We start from the raw sequence: 13,427 nt of genomic DNA, 5'->3' as shown, positions 1-13,427 counted from the left end.
TTATTTGTTGTTGCTGTTTATATATAGTAGTTGTTGTTTATGTAGTTGTTGTTGTTTATATATAGTTATCGTCAGTCCTTCTGACGACGGTGTGGCTTCACAAGGGCTGTTGCATGCTGGGAAAAGACTGATCACCTGTTTGGTTTGTGTTGGAGGGGGGGGGGTGGTGAAGAGGTTGGCTAGCTTACAGGAACGGCTGGGCCTGTGTTAAAGGTGTGTGTGTGTGTGTGCGCAGGAGGAGTTCTGCTACCCGGCGGCGGGCCTGGCGCTCACGGTGGAGGAGGTGATGCACATCAGACAGGTCCTGGTGAAGGCGGAGCTGGAGAAGTTCCAGCAGCACCCAGACCTCTACGCCGCTCTGAAGAAGGGCAAGGTAACTCCCAACACTCACCTGGTACACGTAACACACACCTGGTACACTTAACACACTCACCTGGTACACCCAACACACACCTGGTACACGTAACACACACCTGGTACACATAACACACTCACCTGGTACACAACACACTCACCTGGTACACATACACTCACCTGGTACACAACACTCACCTGGTGTGTCCTCTCCCCTCCTCCTCCTCCCTCCTTCTCTCCCCCCCCTCCCCTCTTCTCCCCCCCCTTTCTCTCCTCCAGCTCTGCTTCTCCTGTCAGACAAAGAGGTTCTCCTTCTTCACCTGGTCCTACACCTGCCAGTTCTGTAAAAGGTAACACACACACACACACACACACACACACACAGACAGCTGTCTTCCCATCTTCTCACAACAATGTTGTCTTCATGAAGGTGTAAAGCAACTGCACAGGATCTCCTGCAATGGAAACAGATACTACTGAGTCATTAGAAGAATTCTACGGAGTCATTAGAAGAATACTACTGAGACATTAGAAGAATACTACTGAGTCATTAGAATACTACTACTGAGTCATTAAATACTACTACTGAGTCATTAGAATACTACTGAGTCATTAGAATAATGATATTTAATAGTACCCTGTAGCCACAGACCTGCAGTACCGCCGTACACCAATAGAGTACACTCATAAGCCTGAAGGCCGATTTAAGCTTCTGTGTCGAATTTACGCACGTCTACGCCGTAGCCTACGTAAGGGGTCTCGCACTTTACACTTCTACGTAGGTCGCTCTGCAATTACACCGTCACATCGCTAGGTGGCAGTGTGTTTTCTATGCCCCTGTGCTGTGCCTCTTCCGGTTAGCTATCATTCTGACAATGCTGACGGTCGGTGTACTCATAGTGGCATAATAGCGATCAAAAAACGTATGTATTTTTGTTAAGCTTGTTGTAAAGAAAATGTCTAATGCATTGAAATTACAGTAAACTAAGATAATAAGATGGTTATCATACATTTTCAAATCTTTATTAAAAACTCTTTGACTGCCAGCCATGTTCAGAGCGGAGAGCTCCACACTGCCAGACTTTTGGGGCATTTTCGCTGAACTTTGAAGACCCACCAAATATTGACTTTTCGGACTACATAAACATTGAACATATCTACCAAAACCTTAGACTCTCTTCTTTAATCAGAAAAAGAAAGTTTGTTTCTAGCCTCTTTGAGTGTTTAGAAATCAGCCGTAGAACATAGGGTGGTTTCAGCAAAAACACCTGATTTTGACCAATAAACAGAGAAAACGAGCTTTTTCTGCAGATTTTTTATTTATTTTTTTTCTGCACTTTTTCTGTATCATCCGACTCTGAACTGTTTGAAGAGTCGCGCGATGGCCGTGCTGCTCCGCGATGCTCCGCGATGCTCCGCAATGCTCCGCGCCGCGTTTGGCACATACCCTGATCCGTTTCGCCATTACTACAACCCACAGCAAGCCACTTCCTTATCCAGGCTTTTATCGAACTACTGCCCCCATCTGGGACCGAAATACATTACACCCAAGTCTGAAATTCACTCGCTAGGTGTAGAACATGTCAATAACGCGATCCCCGCGAAAAAAAAAAAAAATCTATAAGACGCCAATTGGCGTCTTTGGCAGTCAACGTTACTATTCTATAAGACGCCAATTGCCGTCTTTGGCAGTCAATGAGTTAATAAGTAATTACAGAAAAAGTAAATTACATTACTGTCATGACTTCCGCATTTACGAGAGAGTCGGAATGTGACGCTACCAAGCGGACCAATCACAGTTCTTATAGATAACTTAACATTAAATATGTCTATCATAAATATAATTTAAAACCAACGAACAGCCATGGGGCTCCCTGTAACTAATAATTTATTTCTAAATAAACAGGATTGTACATCTCGTAAATGTGAATCGCGCTCCTTATAGGAAGGCTGTGCCTGACGCTTCCATAGGGCGATTTTTTTTTTGTTATGCTTGTTGTAAATAAAAGTTCTATGATGCATTGAAATGACATTAAACTAAGATAATACGATGGTTATCATAATTTTTCAAATCTTTATTAATAAGTAATTACAGAAAAAGTAAATGACATTTCTGTCATGGCTTCCGCATTTTGGCCGACGAGAGAGTCAGAATCATGTGCTACCAAGCGGACCAATCACAGAGCTTATGGGTGCGTAGAAACTGACGCGTACTTACATTTTTGGAGAGGAGCGCGTTAATCTACGCCGTCGATTTTACGCAGGAGCGTAAACTGGGCTTTACTAACACATGACCACCAGCAAGAATTGATCATGTTGGTGGCCGTTTCTGATCTGTCACGTGAACAATATGAAGGTAGGCAGAACGTACCCATCAGAATGAAGAAGAGATGAACAGACCCATCAGAATGAAGAAGAGATGAACAGACCCATCAGAATGAAGAAGATTGATTAGGTCTACAGTGCATTGTCTTAACCTGGTGTCTCTCTCTCTCTTGTTCTCCCTCCCTCTCCCCCCAGGCCTGTGTGTTCTCAGTGCTGCAAAAAGGTAAGCAGAGCTCCTGACCTTTGACTTTGACCCCCCCCCATCTGACCACTGTTAGACCACCGCTAACCCTGTAATGTGATGTACCGTATTGACCCGAATATAAGACGACCCTGATTATAAGACGACCCCCCCCCTTTTTCAATAATTATTTTTGGTAAAATACTTTTTTTGAAGACCAAATCAAGAAGACCAAATAAAGAAAATGATTTGATTTGTATTCACATTGAATGAAACAATGTAGGTTATTTTTATCATCTTGGGGTATGGGCATACAATCGTTAGGTTTTTCAGTCACGTATTCACACACCCTCCTGTCAATCTCCTGGAAGAGGCCGCTTTGCGGACGGCGATATGCTTTTCTCCGACTGTTACCATTCTTAAGCCAATCTTTTTGGTTCTCGTCAACTTCTAACATTACACTCTGTAATATCATGTTTCTTGGCTCCTCGACAGTTGTTTGATGCCTCTGCTTCATTGATCACCATGGTCTTAAAATTGGCATCGTAACTCCTCTGTTGTTTGTTAACTTGACCTTTTTTCGAGCTGGTCCGAGTGTGTCTCTGCGGTGTCTCTCCGCGGGTGTGTGTGTGAGTGTGTCTCCATCTCTCCAGGCACCCGTCACTGGGGTGTGTGTGAGAGGGAGAAACACGGTGGCTCGCGTGGGGAACAGTCTTTTGGCACCATACGTTGTTGTGAATTAATATTGACGACGTGTAAAAGTCTAGGGCGCGAATATAAGACGATGCAGCTTTTTCAGACTTTTTTCCGGGGAAAAAAACCCGTCTTATATTCGGGTCAATACGGTATTTAGATTTTTACATAGACAAATGTCACAACGTCTTTCACAACAAACCCCCCCCCTGTCCCCCCTGTCCCCCCTCCCAGATGAGGCTGCCCTCCAAGCCCTATGCCCTCCTACCCATCTACTCCCTGGGCTCCAGCACCTCCAGCCTGCCCAGAGAGGAGGCTGGCGCCGCCCAGTCCTCTGCCCAGCCAGGGAAGCCCTCATCCAGCCACGGCCACCACCGGCACAGCCTCCGCAGGACCGTGTCCAGGTAGGCTGCCTGCGAGGTAGAACGCCAGGGGAGGCTGGGGGAGGTAGAACGCCAGGGGAGGCTGGGGGAGGTAGAACGCCAGGGGAGGCTGGGGGAGGTAGAACACCAGGGGAGGCTGGGGGAGGTAGAACGCCAGGGGAGGCTGGGGGAGGTAGAACGCCAGGGGAGGCTGGGGGAGGTAGAACGCCAGGGGAGGCTGGGGGAGGTAGAACGCCAGGGGAGGCTGGGGGAGAAATTTGGAGGACAGGCTCATTAAACAAGGGTGCATCTCTGGCATCATCATCATCTCCTCCTCCCCCCTCCCCCAGGTTGTCCAAACACGGCAGCAGCGAGGGTTCCCGGGAGGAGGCGGAGCTTCCCAAGGAGCTGACAGCTGATTGGTCCACCATGGAGGTGTGCGCGGACTGCAGGAAGTTCATCTCTGACATCATCTCCTCCAGCCAGCGCAGCCTGGGCGTGGCGACCAAACGGGCCCGCCTCAAACGCAAGACCCAGTCCTTCTCCCTGTCCTCCCCCAGCGCCCCCCACTACCGGCCCTCGGAGAGAACCATCAACGAGATCTAGAACCACCTATGACTTTTAGAACATTTATAGAGTGCCATCTATGACTTCTCGAACCTCCATAGACCAACCAGCCGTCAACGAAGTCTAGAACTCCTGGAAATATGATTGATAACGCGGCCATGTCTCCTCAGACCTTCACACCAACATGTCTCCTCAGACCTGCCAGAGAATGTAAATCAGAACACAGCCCCGCCCCCTCCCATAGCTGTAAATACACACAGTGTCCACTTCCTGTTTACGACGAGCACTCAGGAAGCACTAGCCGACCGTCTATCCACAAGACGTGCACTGTAGATCAATTAGTCAGGTCTGAAGGACCCCCCCCCCCCACACACACACACACTCTCCTGTCCAGGACCAGCCCCCACCAGGAAGGTTAAAGCAGATGTCCCTCCTTGTCCTTAGCTGTGGTCTGTCAGATCTGGGAGTTGTCTTCTGGGACCGACACGAGTCTCTCATCGGCGGGAGGAGATGCTGTGACCATGGCGACGGAGGTCAGAAGTGTTTGTGACCATGGCGACCGAGGTCAGAAAGTGTTTGGGTGCGTTTTAGCCACTTGTTTCTGTTTCTGTGCCAAAAGGCTCGTCTGCCTGAACTCTGGGACGAGGACCTATGGGGGGGGGGGGGGGGGGGCGCTTTCTACAGGCTCCCCCCACTCTCAGCCAATAGGAGGACAGAATACTGGGACGTGATTGTGTCCATGCTGTATATCCAAATAATTCAAAAAATCCTGATTATAATGTTCAAAACTGGATTATTGTTATATTATATTCTAATGATATTATGTATATTTCTCCTGTATGTAATATTGACTTTGTTCAGATCAACATCTGGCACTTTAACTGGACCAATGCTTGTTAGTTTGTTTGTTAATATTTCTGTTAATTTAATTTCTAAATCTTTTGTTTGTTTCACCTCTTGAGGTTACACAGTGCCATTTCCCCGAGATTGTGTGTGTGTGTGTGTGTGTGTGTGTGTGTGTGTGTGTGTGTGTGTACACATGGCGGTTGGTGACAGCGTTTAGGCCAAACTGAACTGAATGTACAGGGTAAAAAGGTTTTATCTTAATTAAGATATTGCAATTTATTGCAGATAATTGTACATTCTTTAAAATAACTTGATGCATACACACACAATCTGAAGTTTGAAATAGGGTCTGAGTTGTACCATGAAATATTCCATGTGGTTGTTGCTTGGTGACCAGTGAGAGTGAATGGTGTGCATGCTACACTACCATTGGGATTTGTTTTTTAAATGAAAGAAATTACAATAAAATTATCAAAACATTTTAAATTCTGTTTCCTCTAAGTAACAGCTTTCATGTTCCCATGGCAACATTAGCTACCCCAAACAGATGTCTACACTGACCCCCCCCCCCCCCCCTCCACACCCTTACCCGACCTTTCCTAAATGTCTGTTACATTAGACGACTTGGCAAAAGCACCACCTTATCCCCAGAATAAGGTTGAATATATCCCCAGTTCCTACATATTCAACTTTTGGGGTGAGCAAAAGGGAAATTTTACACCCCCCCAAAACATTTTTTAGATTATTTTTTTTTTAAGTCTGTTTACTGTTAAGATGGTCTCAAAATATAATAATTTTGTGCATAACAGCATAAAACCTGTCCAAATAGTAGGTAGTGTGTTTACGTTACATATTACGGTAGTTATCACTATACACACTGTACTGTACAACACTTTCAACACTTCACTAACAAATACCAGAGCTACATGGTGCCCTCTAGTGTCCAACTGCCATGCTGTCACCACTATCACTTGTCTGCACGTATGTCAGGCTGCGTGTGTTAGCTACCTGGGTTTATAACCAGGGCTGCCAAGTTTCACCAAATGTTTGGAGTGAGATTTTTTGGCAGTGGAGCGACCCAAAACTGTGCATGTTTTGGCAGCGGCGGCCCCTCTCTCCCACCCAATTATTTGTGCTAGTTTCCTGCAATTTTACATGTTGTTCGTAATAAACCAGCACAAGAAATGAAAATAATTAACATTTTATTAAACAAGAAAAAAATTCTGACATATCATATTTATGAAATCTTAATAAACAAATACAGTAGCCTGTATTTGAAAAATTGGCCCCATCAACTGGACTCAGCCCCTTGGTCTGCAGCAGAAAGACCCGTGGTCATCATCTTATATACAGTGCATTGCTCATAGATGGCTATCATGTTATACAGTACATACCAGGGTTTTTCCTGGGTCAGAATGAGGGCTTGGTGGGTGATTTTGTGCCAATTTTTTTTTGAGGGACCCCCAATTGTTGTATTTGTATTGTAAATTGTAATTATTAATAATAATAATTATTATTATTAATGTACCTGGTTATGTTACCAAAACTGAGTATTTACTAGCTAAGATTGGCAAAAGATTGGCGTGGTGCAACCGAAATTAGTAAACAACTAGTTTGAAACTAACTAGTAACAACTAGGGGTTTAGTAACTACTAAATGCCTGCATTTAGTAACGCAGGGCTGGACTGGCCATCGCGGTAGTTTTGGGCCGAGCCGACCGGCAAAATAAAAAAAATAAAAAGAAGTTTTTATTATTTATTTTTTTACCAGCCGGCCCGGCCGAAAGCTACCATCGAACGGCCCATAAATCGAAAGCTACCATTGAACGGCCCATAGATCAGGGGCAGCGGCCCATTGGTCAATTTTCTGTACAGACACTGGGCTGGCCCAATCAACAGAGAGAAGGGGGGGAGGGGTCAGGGGTCACGCACGCACGCAGCACCAGACGTCCGTCTCAGTTTCGCGGTAGTTTTGGGCCGAGCCGGCAGGCAAAATAAATGTAGTTAGCCTGGATAGTTACTAGATAGATACTGAGAGAGATGGAGCGCAAAAGCACACTAAAACGGAAGGGAGGCTGGGAAAAACGTAGGGAGAAAAACTAAAAGAAACTCGAGGCAGATGCTGCCAAATGTGTAAACATTAGGGACATGTTTGCTGCACCCTCAAGTTTACCACAGCAGCAACAGCAACAGGTTGAAGAGGAGGCTGGCAGGGAGGAGCGGGAGCAGGGTACAGATACAGAGGTTTAGGGTTAGGGTTAGGGTTGAAGAGGAGGCTAGCAGGGAGGAGCGGGAGCAGGGTACAGATACAGAGGATAGAGAGGATACAGAAGAAGCGGGGCCGAGTCAGCCTGTAACCGTTGACCCGGTAAGGAAAATATAGGTAGCTGTTAGGGGTGTAACGGATTGCCCCCCACGGTTCGGCACGCATGTGTACTGCGGATCAATTGCAAAATGTAACCAAGTAATAATATTACTTAATATTAGTTAATATCCCTTGTAAATCACAATGTAGAGTTGCCATGAAAAGATAGACGCGACAGTTGCGTGCTTTGTTTTACTCTAAAGCGCAATGATAGGTTGATAATGGGAAAAAAAATCTAGAACAACAAGGCTGCGTTCGTAAATTCGCTCTGGAATCTGATCACTGAGGTCTACTTGCACTGGTACCATTGCTTACTGTATGTAGTCGTCTTTGTAGTGGTTTGGGGGAATACTACAGTTTGTCATATGACTGTACAGCACACAGTATATAAGACGAGTATATAAGGCAAGTATTTTTGTGCTGGTGGGTGTGGTCCGACCAATTGGGGTGGGCCTGTCTGGGCCAAAAATGCCAGGGCCTAATTGTTGTCCCAGTCCAGCCCTGGACTTACGCCATATTGGTGCAACCCAGTCCAGTAGACCAGATACGATGTTGTAATGTATGCACATATTTTGCTACCACGGTTGCCAGACGGAATTGACAATGTCCAGCCCAACCGGTCTAAAAGCTGCCGAATCCACCCGTCCAGTGTGGCCAAAAGTAGCCCAATCTGGCAACACTGCTTGCTATGTTCTTGCAGCTCGCGTGAACACAGGTTCTTCCATCAGCGCTCGCCTGCCGCTTCGATTGCAGACTCAAGTTAACGCGCGTGCAGAAAGATGCCACGAAACTCATGTCCGGTAGCTTTCTTTCAAGGAATTTCAAAAATAAAAGTCCTGTAAAACAATTGAGATGCGGCGTGAGAGCGTGAGAACTGGTTGAAATGCGTGAGTCTCACGGCGATTGCGTGAGACTTGGCAGCTCTGTGATGGGCAATATTTCCTGTTCCACGTCGCAATGTGAGAAGCTGGGCGCAGAACGATGCGATAAACGATGCGACGGAACATTTGGAGGTTCTTCTATAAGTACAGCTTGACTGACGGCCAAGAGCAAACTCTTCAACCCGAAGGGTATCATAATCCTCGGCGGAGCCCTGTTCATTTTTGCAACCAGGGATACCTGTGTGGAAGACAGCGAATGATTCAGGTGCATGATTAACTTTACGCACAGGCAGTTTCATTTTACGCGCATTAATTTTACGCCATAAGCATACGGGCTAGAGTAATTGCAGGTACTCTCATTCAATTTACCACATCACTGTGTTAACAGGATGGATTCAAATTCGTTGGCAATGTGTAGCCTAGTCAGTCATGTGTACTTTCGGAACATTAAGTACATTAAGAACATTAAGTAGGCTATGTTGATTGGTGTCACAATTGTGGCCGTGGTTACATCACAGAGATTTTAGCATGCACGTCATCATACCCTATGCACAAAATAAATTCTGCCTAAATAAACGTTTTATTTAAATGTTTTATTGGTAGCATATGACCAAGGTCGAGGGGCCGTTCTAGCCCTTGTGGGGGTGATGATGATGACCTTTACCGCAAATTATATCCCGTGCTAGACCACTAATCTTAAAATTACATGTATGAAGTTAAATATTAAATGATTCTGATGATTCAAAGTCGTGTGTTTATTTATTGATAATTACAGACAGGTACTAAACACCCTCAACTCCCCCCCCCCCCTGGTCAAAAAGCTGCATCAGTGTCTATACCTCCTGAGGAGACTGAAGAAAGCCCATCTGTCTCCTAAGATTCTGGTCAACTTCCACCAGTGCACCATCGAGAGCATCCTGACCAACTGCATCATCACAGTGTGGTATGGCAGCTGCTCTGTTTCTGATCGGAAGGCCCTGCAACAGGAGGTGAAAACCACCCTGCGCATTATGCATCACCGGTGCCCAACTCCCTGCCATCGAGGACCTCCAGGAAAGTCAGTGTCTGCGGAGGGCGTGCGAGGCATCATTAGTGACACCTCTCACCCCAGCCACACTCTGTTTGCTCTTCTACCATCCAAGAAGCGGTACAGGATACTCAGTACCTGCACCAGCCGGCTCATGAACAGCTTCTTCCCTACAGCTGTCACTCTGCTGATGAATTGATGAATTGATGAAACTCTGCTGAGTCATAATATTGGTATTCATCTCATGTATATTCAATTTATATTCATTTATTTATACTCACTGTAATACCTTATACTGTAATACCATGCCCTGTCTACATTACCATGTCTTTTGCACCATGCACTATTTGCACTGTAGCGTCTGGTTGGATGACAAACTACTATTTTGTTGTCTCAGTACTTGTACACTGTGCAATGACAATAAAGTTTGCAAAGTAATCACAGTGTATGTGCAACAAATCTTTTTATTTGCAGATGAGGATGCCGATCCACTAAAGAGACAGGTCGAGGAAGGTTCAGCCATCACTGCCTGTGAAAGCAGATGGAGAAGGGTAATAACTGAATAGAACAGCTTGTCTTCACATCATGTTATCCATCTGTCCATTACAAAACAGCAAACAAACAAATGGTACTTCATTTGAGTCCATCGGAAGAAAGGGGATTGTGTTTACTGCATCAATGCAATGGAGGAGGAGGATTGAGATACTAACATCCAATCTGTGGGCACTGTTTGGAAAGTACACACGAAAGTAAAGCATACAGAAATAGTGTACATTTATTAGATATTTCACACAACAACATGTAATCAATCAAATCAATGAATGTGACATCTTGTATTTGTCAAATCGACAGTTAATCGATCTGCACACATTGTAAATATTTGAGCATAACATAATTTAATGTATTATGTATATCCATAGACATACAGTATACTATTGTATCTCTCTGTGATGACAAATAATGACATCATAACACCTATAATGAAGTATAATTGTTGTGTGTCAGTTTAGTGGCCGGTCTATAGTTAGCCAGTAGGTACCTACCTTGGAATTCTATGACAGGTGTGATTCTTCAAACTGCACAGCAGGGGGCATTGCCACCGCAGGATGACTCTGAAGACCCATGCATTGGCACATGGGCACGTGTGGGCACATGTGCATGGGCACAGGAGCGGGCATGGGCACTTGCATCTGGCACTGTGGCATCATGGGCACACTACACAGTACTGCATTGCAATACTGATACGCTGTAAAGACAAACAATACATTAGTTAATTAGGTGGAATTAATTAGGCTAATCACAGTGTTTCTCTAAAGGGCATAGCAGAAGAGATTGTATGTTTTGCTGTTTATAATGTATCTCTTCTATTGAAATAATTATGTCCGTAGGATTAATAAAATGTTCAGCAGGGCTACAGAATGCAGTTTTTAGCCAGGAGAGCTGGTGGGTTTTTTCAAATACCTTGCTGCTTGAGGGGCACTGGTACTCCTTGCTGGGCCATTCTCACAGGGTTAACCTCTGTGACCCGCACCCCAGATGGAGGGCAGTAGGGCTGCATCATTCTCACGTCGAAGAGGGGTGAGCAGGGGTGAGCGGCCTGCGATGTCTGGTTGACCTTCTGCCACACCACGACCTCTGCGTACGGGTTGTCCAGCTCCGTCTTGATGGTACAGCGGCTGGGGTGCTCAGTCACAGCGATGGGAGGAGGTGGAGGAGGGGAGGCTGTCACTGAGGGACGGATGGCAGTCTCGACAAGGGCTTGTGGAGAAAGAGTAGAAGGAGTCCGAGGAGGAGGAGGAGGAGGAGGAGAAGGAGGCAACATAGTGTGTGACTCAGACACAGGTTGCAATCCCGGGATTAGCTTGGTTCGGACAGGCACAGCAGAGGGGATGTCGCCTGGTCTTAATTCGTCGGCTAGACGCACCAGGACACTGTTATAGTTTCTGGGTAGCATTGAGACCTTGCGGTCCTCAAAGAGTTTGAAAAGCCACTTGCTCTTGATTTTGACAACGTCCAGGATTTTGGGAGGAGACTTTGTTGGCTTTGGGTCAGCTTTGTCGTCAGTTGGACCAGATGGCATCTCCTTGGGAACCTTAGGGGGTGAAGGTCCAACCTTCTTTGGACTGGGAACTAGCATAGAGGGGTGACAGGCGTGACGATGGTGACAGTGGTGACAGTGGTGACAGTGACATGCAGGCTTCTGGTACTTAGGGCAGACTCCCTTATTTGGCTCGTACCCCTCTACATAACCAAAAGAAAAGTGTTGACACAAACATTGACAAAAATACGTAGTCAATTAATATGAATGAATCATTTCACTTGTGGTCTCTATGACACAATTTAGAAGTAAACAATAACACATTGTTACAATCAATCCAATTTAGAGCAATTAAGATGTCAGTAACAAGGACAGCAAACACTTGGTCTTGTAAGTTGCTACATAGCTAACTTAGGCCCTGGCTAAACGTATCCTCCTTACCCCATGCAGCATAGCATAAGTTGTTCATTTTCCGTTTCTGGCAAGTGACTAGACAGATGTTAAAAGCAGCCAATGATGACCTTTGGCACAGCCCAAGTCACTCCAATAAAAGGGCCTTCGCCTCTTTTACTGCAAGCAGGCCAGATTTGAAGTGATGATAGTTGTTTTCTTTTTCAAATTCCAGTGATGCCCCTGTGGAATTTGTTGCTAGGCAACAGAGTGTGATATTCCACATTCCACTTGTTTTTAGAAGGTTCCAATCATATTTATGGAACAGTCGAAATGTGTGAAATGTTATAATGCTTTAAATACATTATATTATATTATATTAATATATTAGAACAGTTCAAAAATATTGTTTCATATTGTTGTTGTAATTCATTATGAATGTGGCACTTTTATATAGCTTTGTGATTCACAGAGATATATAATTTTGTTGTAAGGTTTTGCATTGCTTTATTTTTTATATATTTTTCCAATTCATATCACCTTCTTTACACTGAGAGGAGAGCGTGTGAGTAAGCATTTCATTGTACTGTTATACCCTCCCTAAGTAGGCCTAAGGCATGATAATACACGTTGAACTGAATTGCACTACTAGAGACAATAGAGAGATATCCAGAGATGGGGTGCTCTGGATATCTCTCTATTGTCTCTAGTAGTGCAATTCAATGCAAGGAAGGAAATACGTTTTATTAATCCTGAGTGTTAAATAATGCACAGACAACATTAATAGTACAAATGCAGGGTCTACTGCAGATGGGGGTTAGTTGCCCTGGGGATTGTAGTTCAAGAACGTTCCTGGGCCTGTTGTTGTTGTCATCATGTTGTATGATGTTGAGTTGTGATGACTGATGTTCTCTCTCTCTCTCTCTCTCTCTCTCTCTCTCTCTCTCTCTCTCTCTCTCTCTCTCTCTCTCTCTCTCATTATTATTCTCTCTCTCTATCTTATAATAATAATAATAATAATAATAATAATAATAATAATAATATTATTATGTCTGTTTTTATGATCTGATTAATTCTATTTGACCTTTCTTGCACTAAATAAATACAGTCTCAACAATTCTTTGCACATAGTGATAATTACATTGGAGTCAGATTATCAATATTAGATATATTTTGCTACCAAGAAAATATAGCCGAAAGTCTCTGCCAAATACAATTGACGGAAAGAGATTTGAGTTTATTCCAGTCTACAACATGATCATCTCTGGGACATCCTTATGTTACCCTCTTCGTCCCCGAAGGGGTTGTCCCCGGGGCAACTCTCTGTGCTGTGCTTTCGGTGGGACACAACCAGATTCGCGGCTAACTCCGAGGGCATGAGTTCGGAGGACAGGGTGGT

General features: G+C 44.8%; 1 protein-coding gene across 1 annotated transcript in view; it reads left to right on the top strand.

The window, feature by feature from the left end:
• spire1a (spire-type actin nucleation factor 1a) overlaps positions 1–4,521 on the top strand; it is a gene marked incomplete at both ends in the record, with an annotated part of 44,695 nt that extends 40,174 nt beyond the window's left edge. Inside the window, 5 exon segments of the mRNA XM_080527195.1 lie at positions 236–373; positions 634–704; positions 2,875–2,902; positions 3,788–3,957; positions 4,266–4,521. Of these exon segments, the coding sequence (XP_080383321.1) occupies positions 236–373; positions 634–704; positions 2,875–2,902; positions 3,788–3,957; positions 4,266–4,521 (663 nt within the window).
• Between the last annotated feature and the right edge of the window lie 8,906 nt (positions 4,522–13,427).

The sequence above is a fragment of the Nansenia antarctica genome, assembly GCF_963989245.1.
Source record: "Nansenia antarctica genome assembly, chromosome: 3".
In the NCBI taxonomy this organism is placed as follows: domain Eukaryota; kingdom Metazoa; phylum Chordata; class Actinopteri; order Argentiniformes; family Microstomatidae; genus Nansenia; species Nansenia antarctica.
Note: the sequence above shows the minus strand (reverse complement) of the source record. Positions and strands in the feature narration are given on the sequence as shown.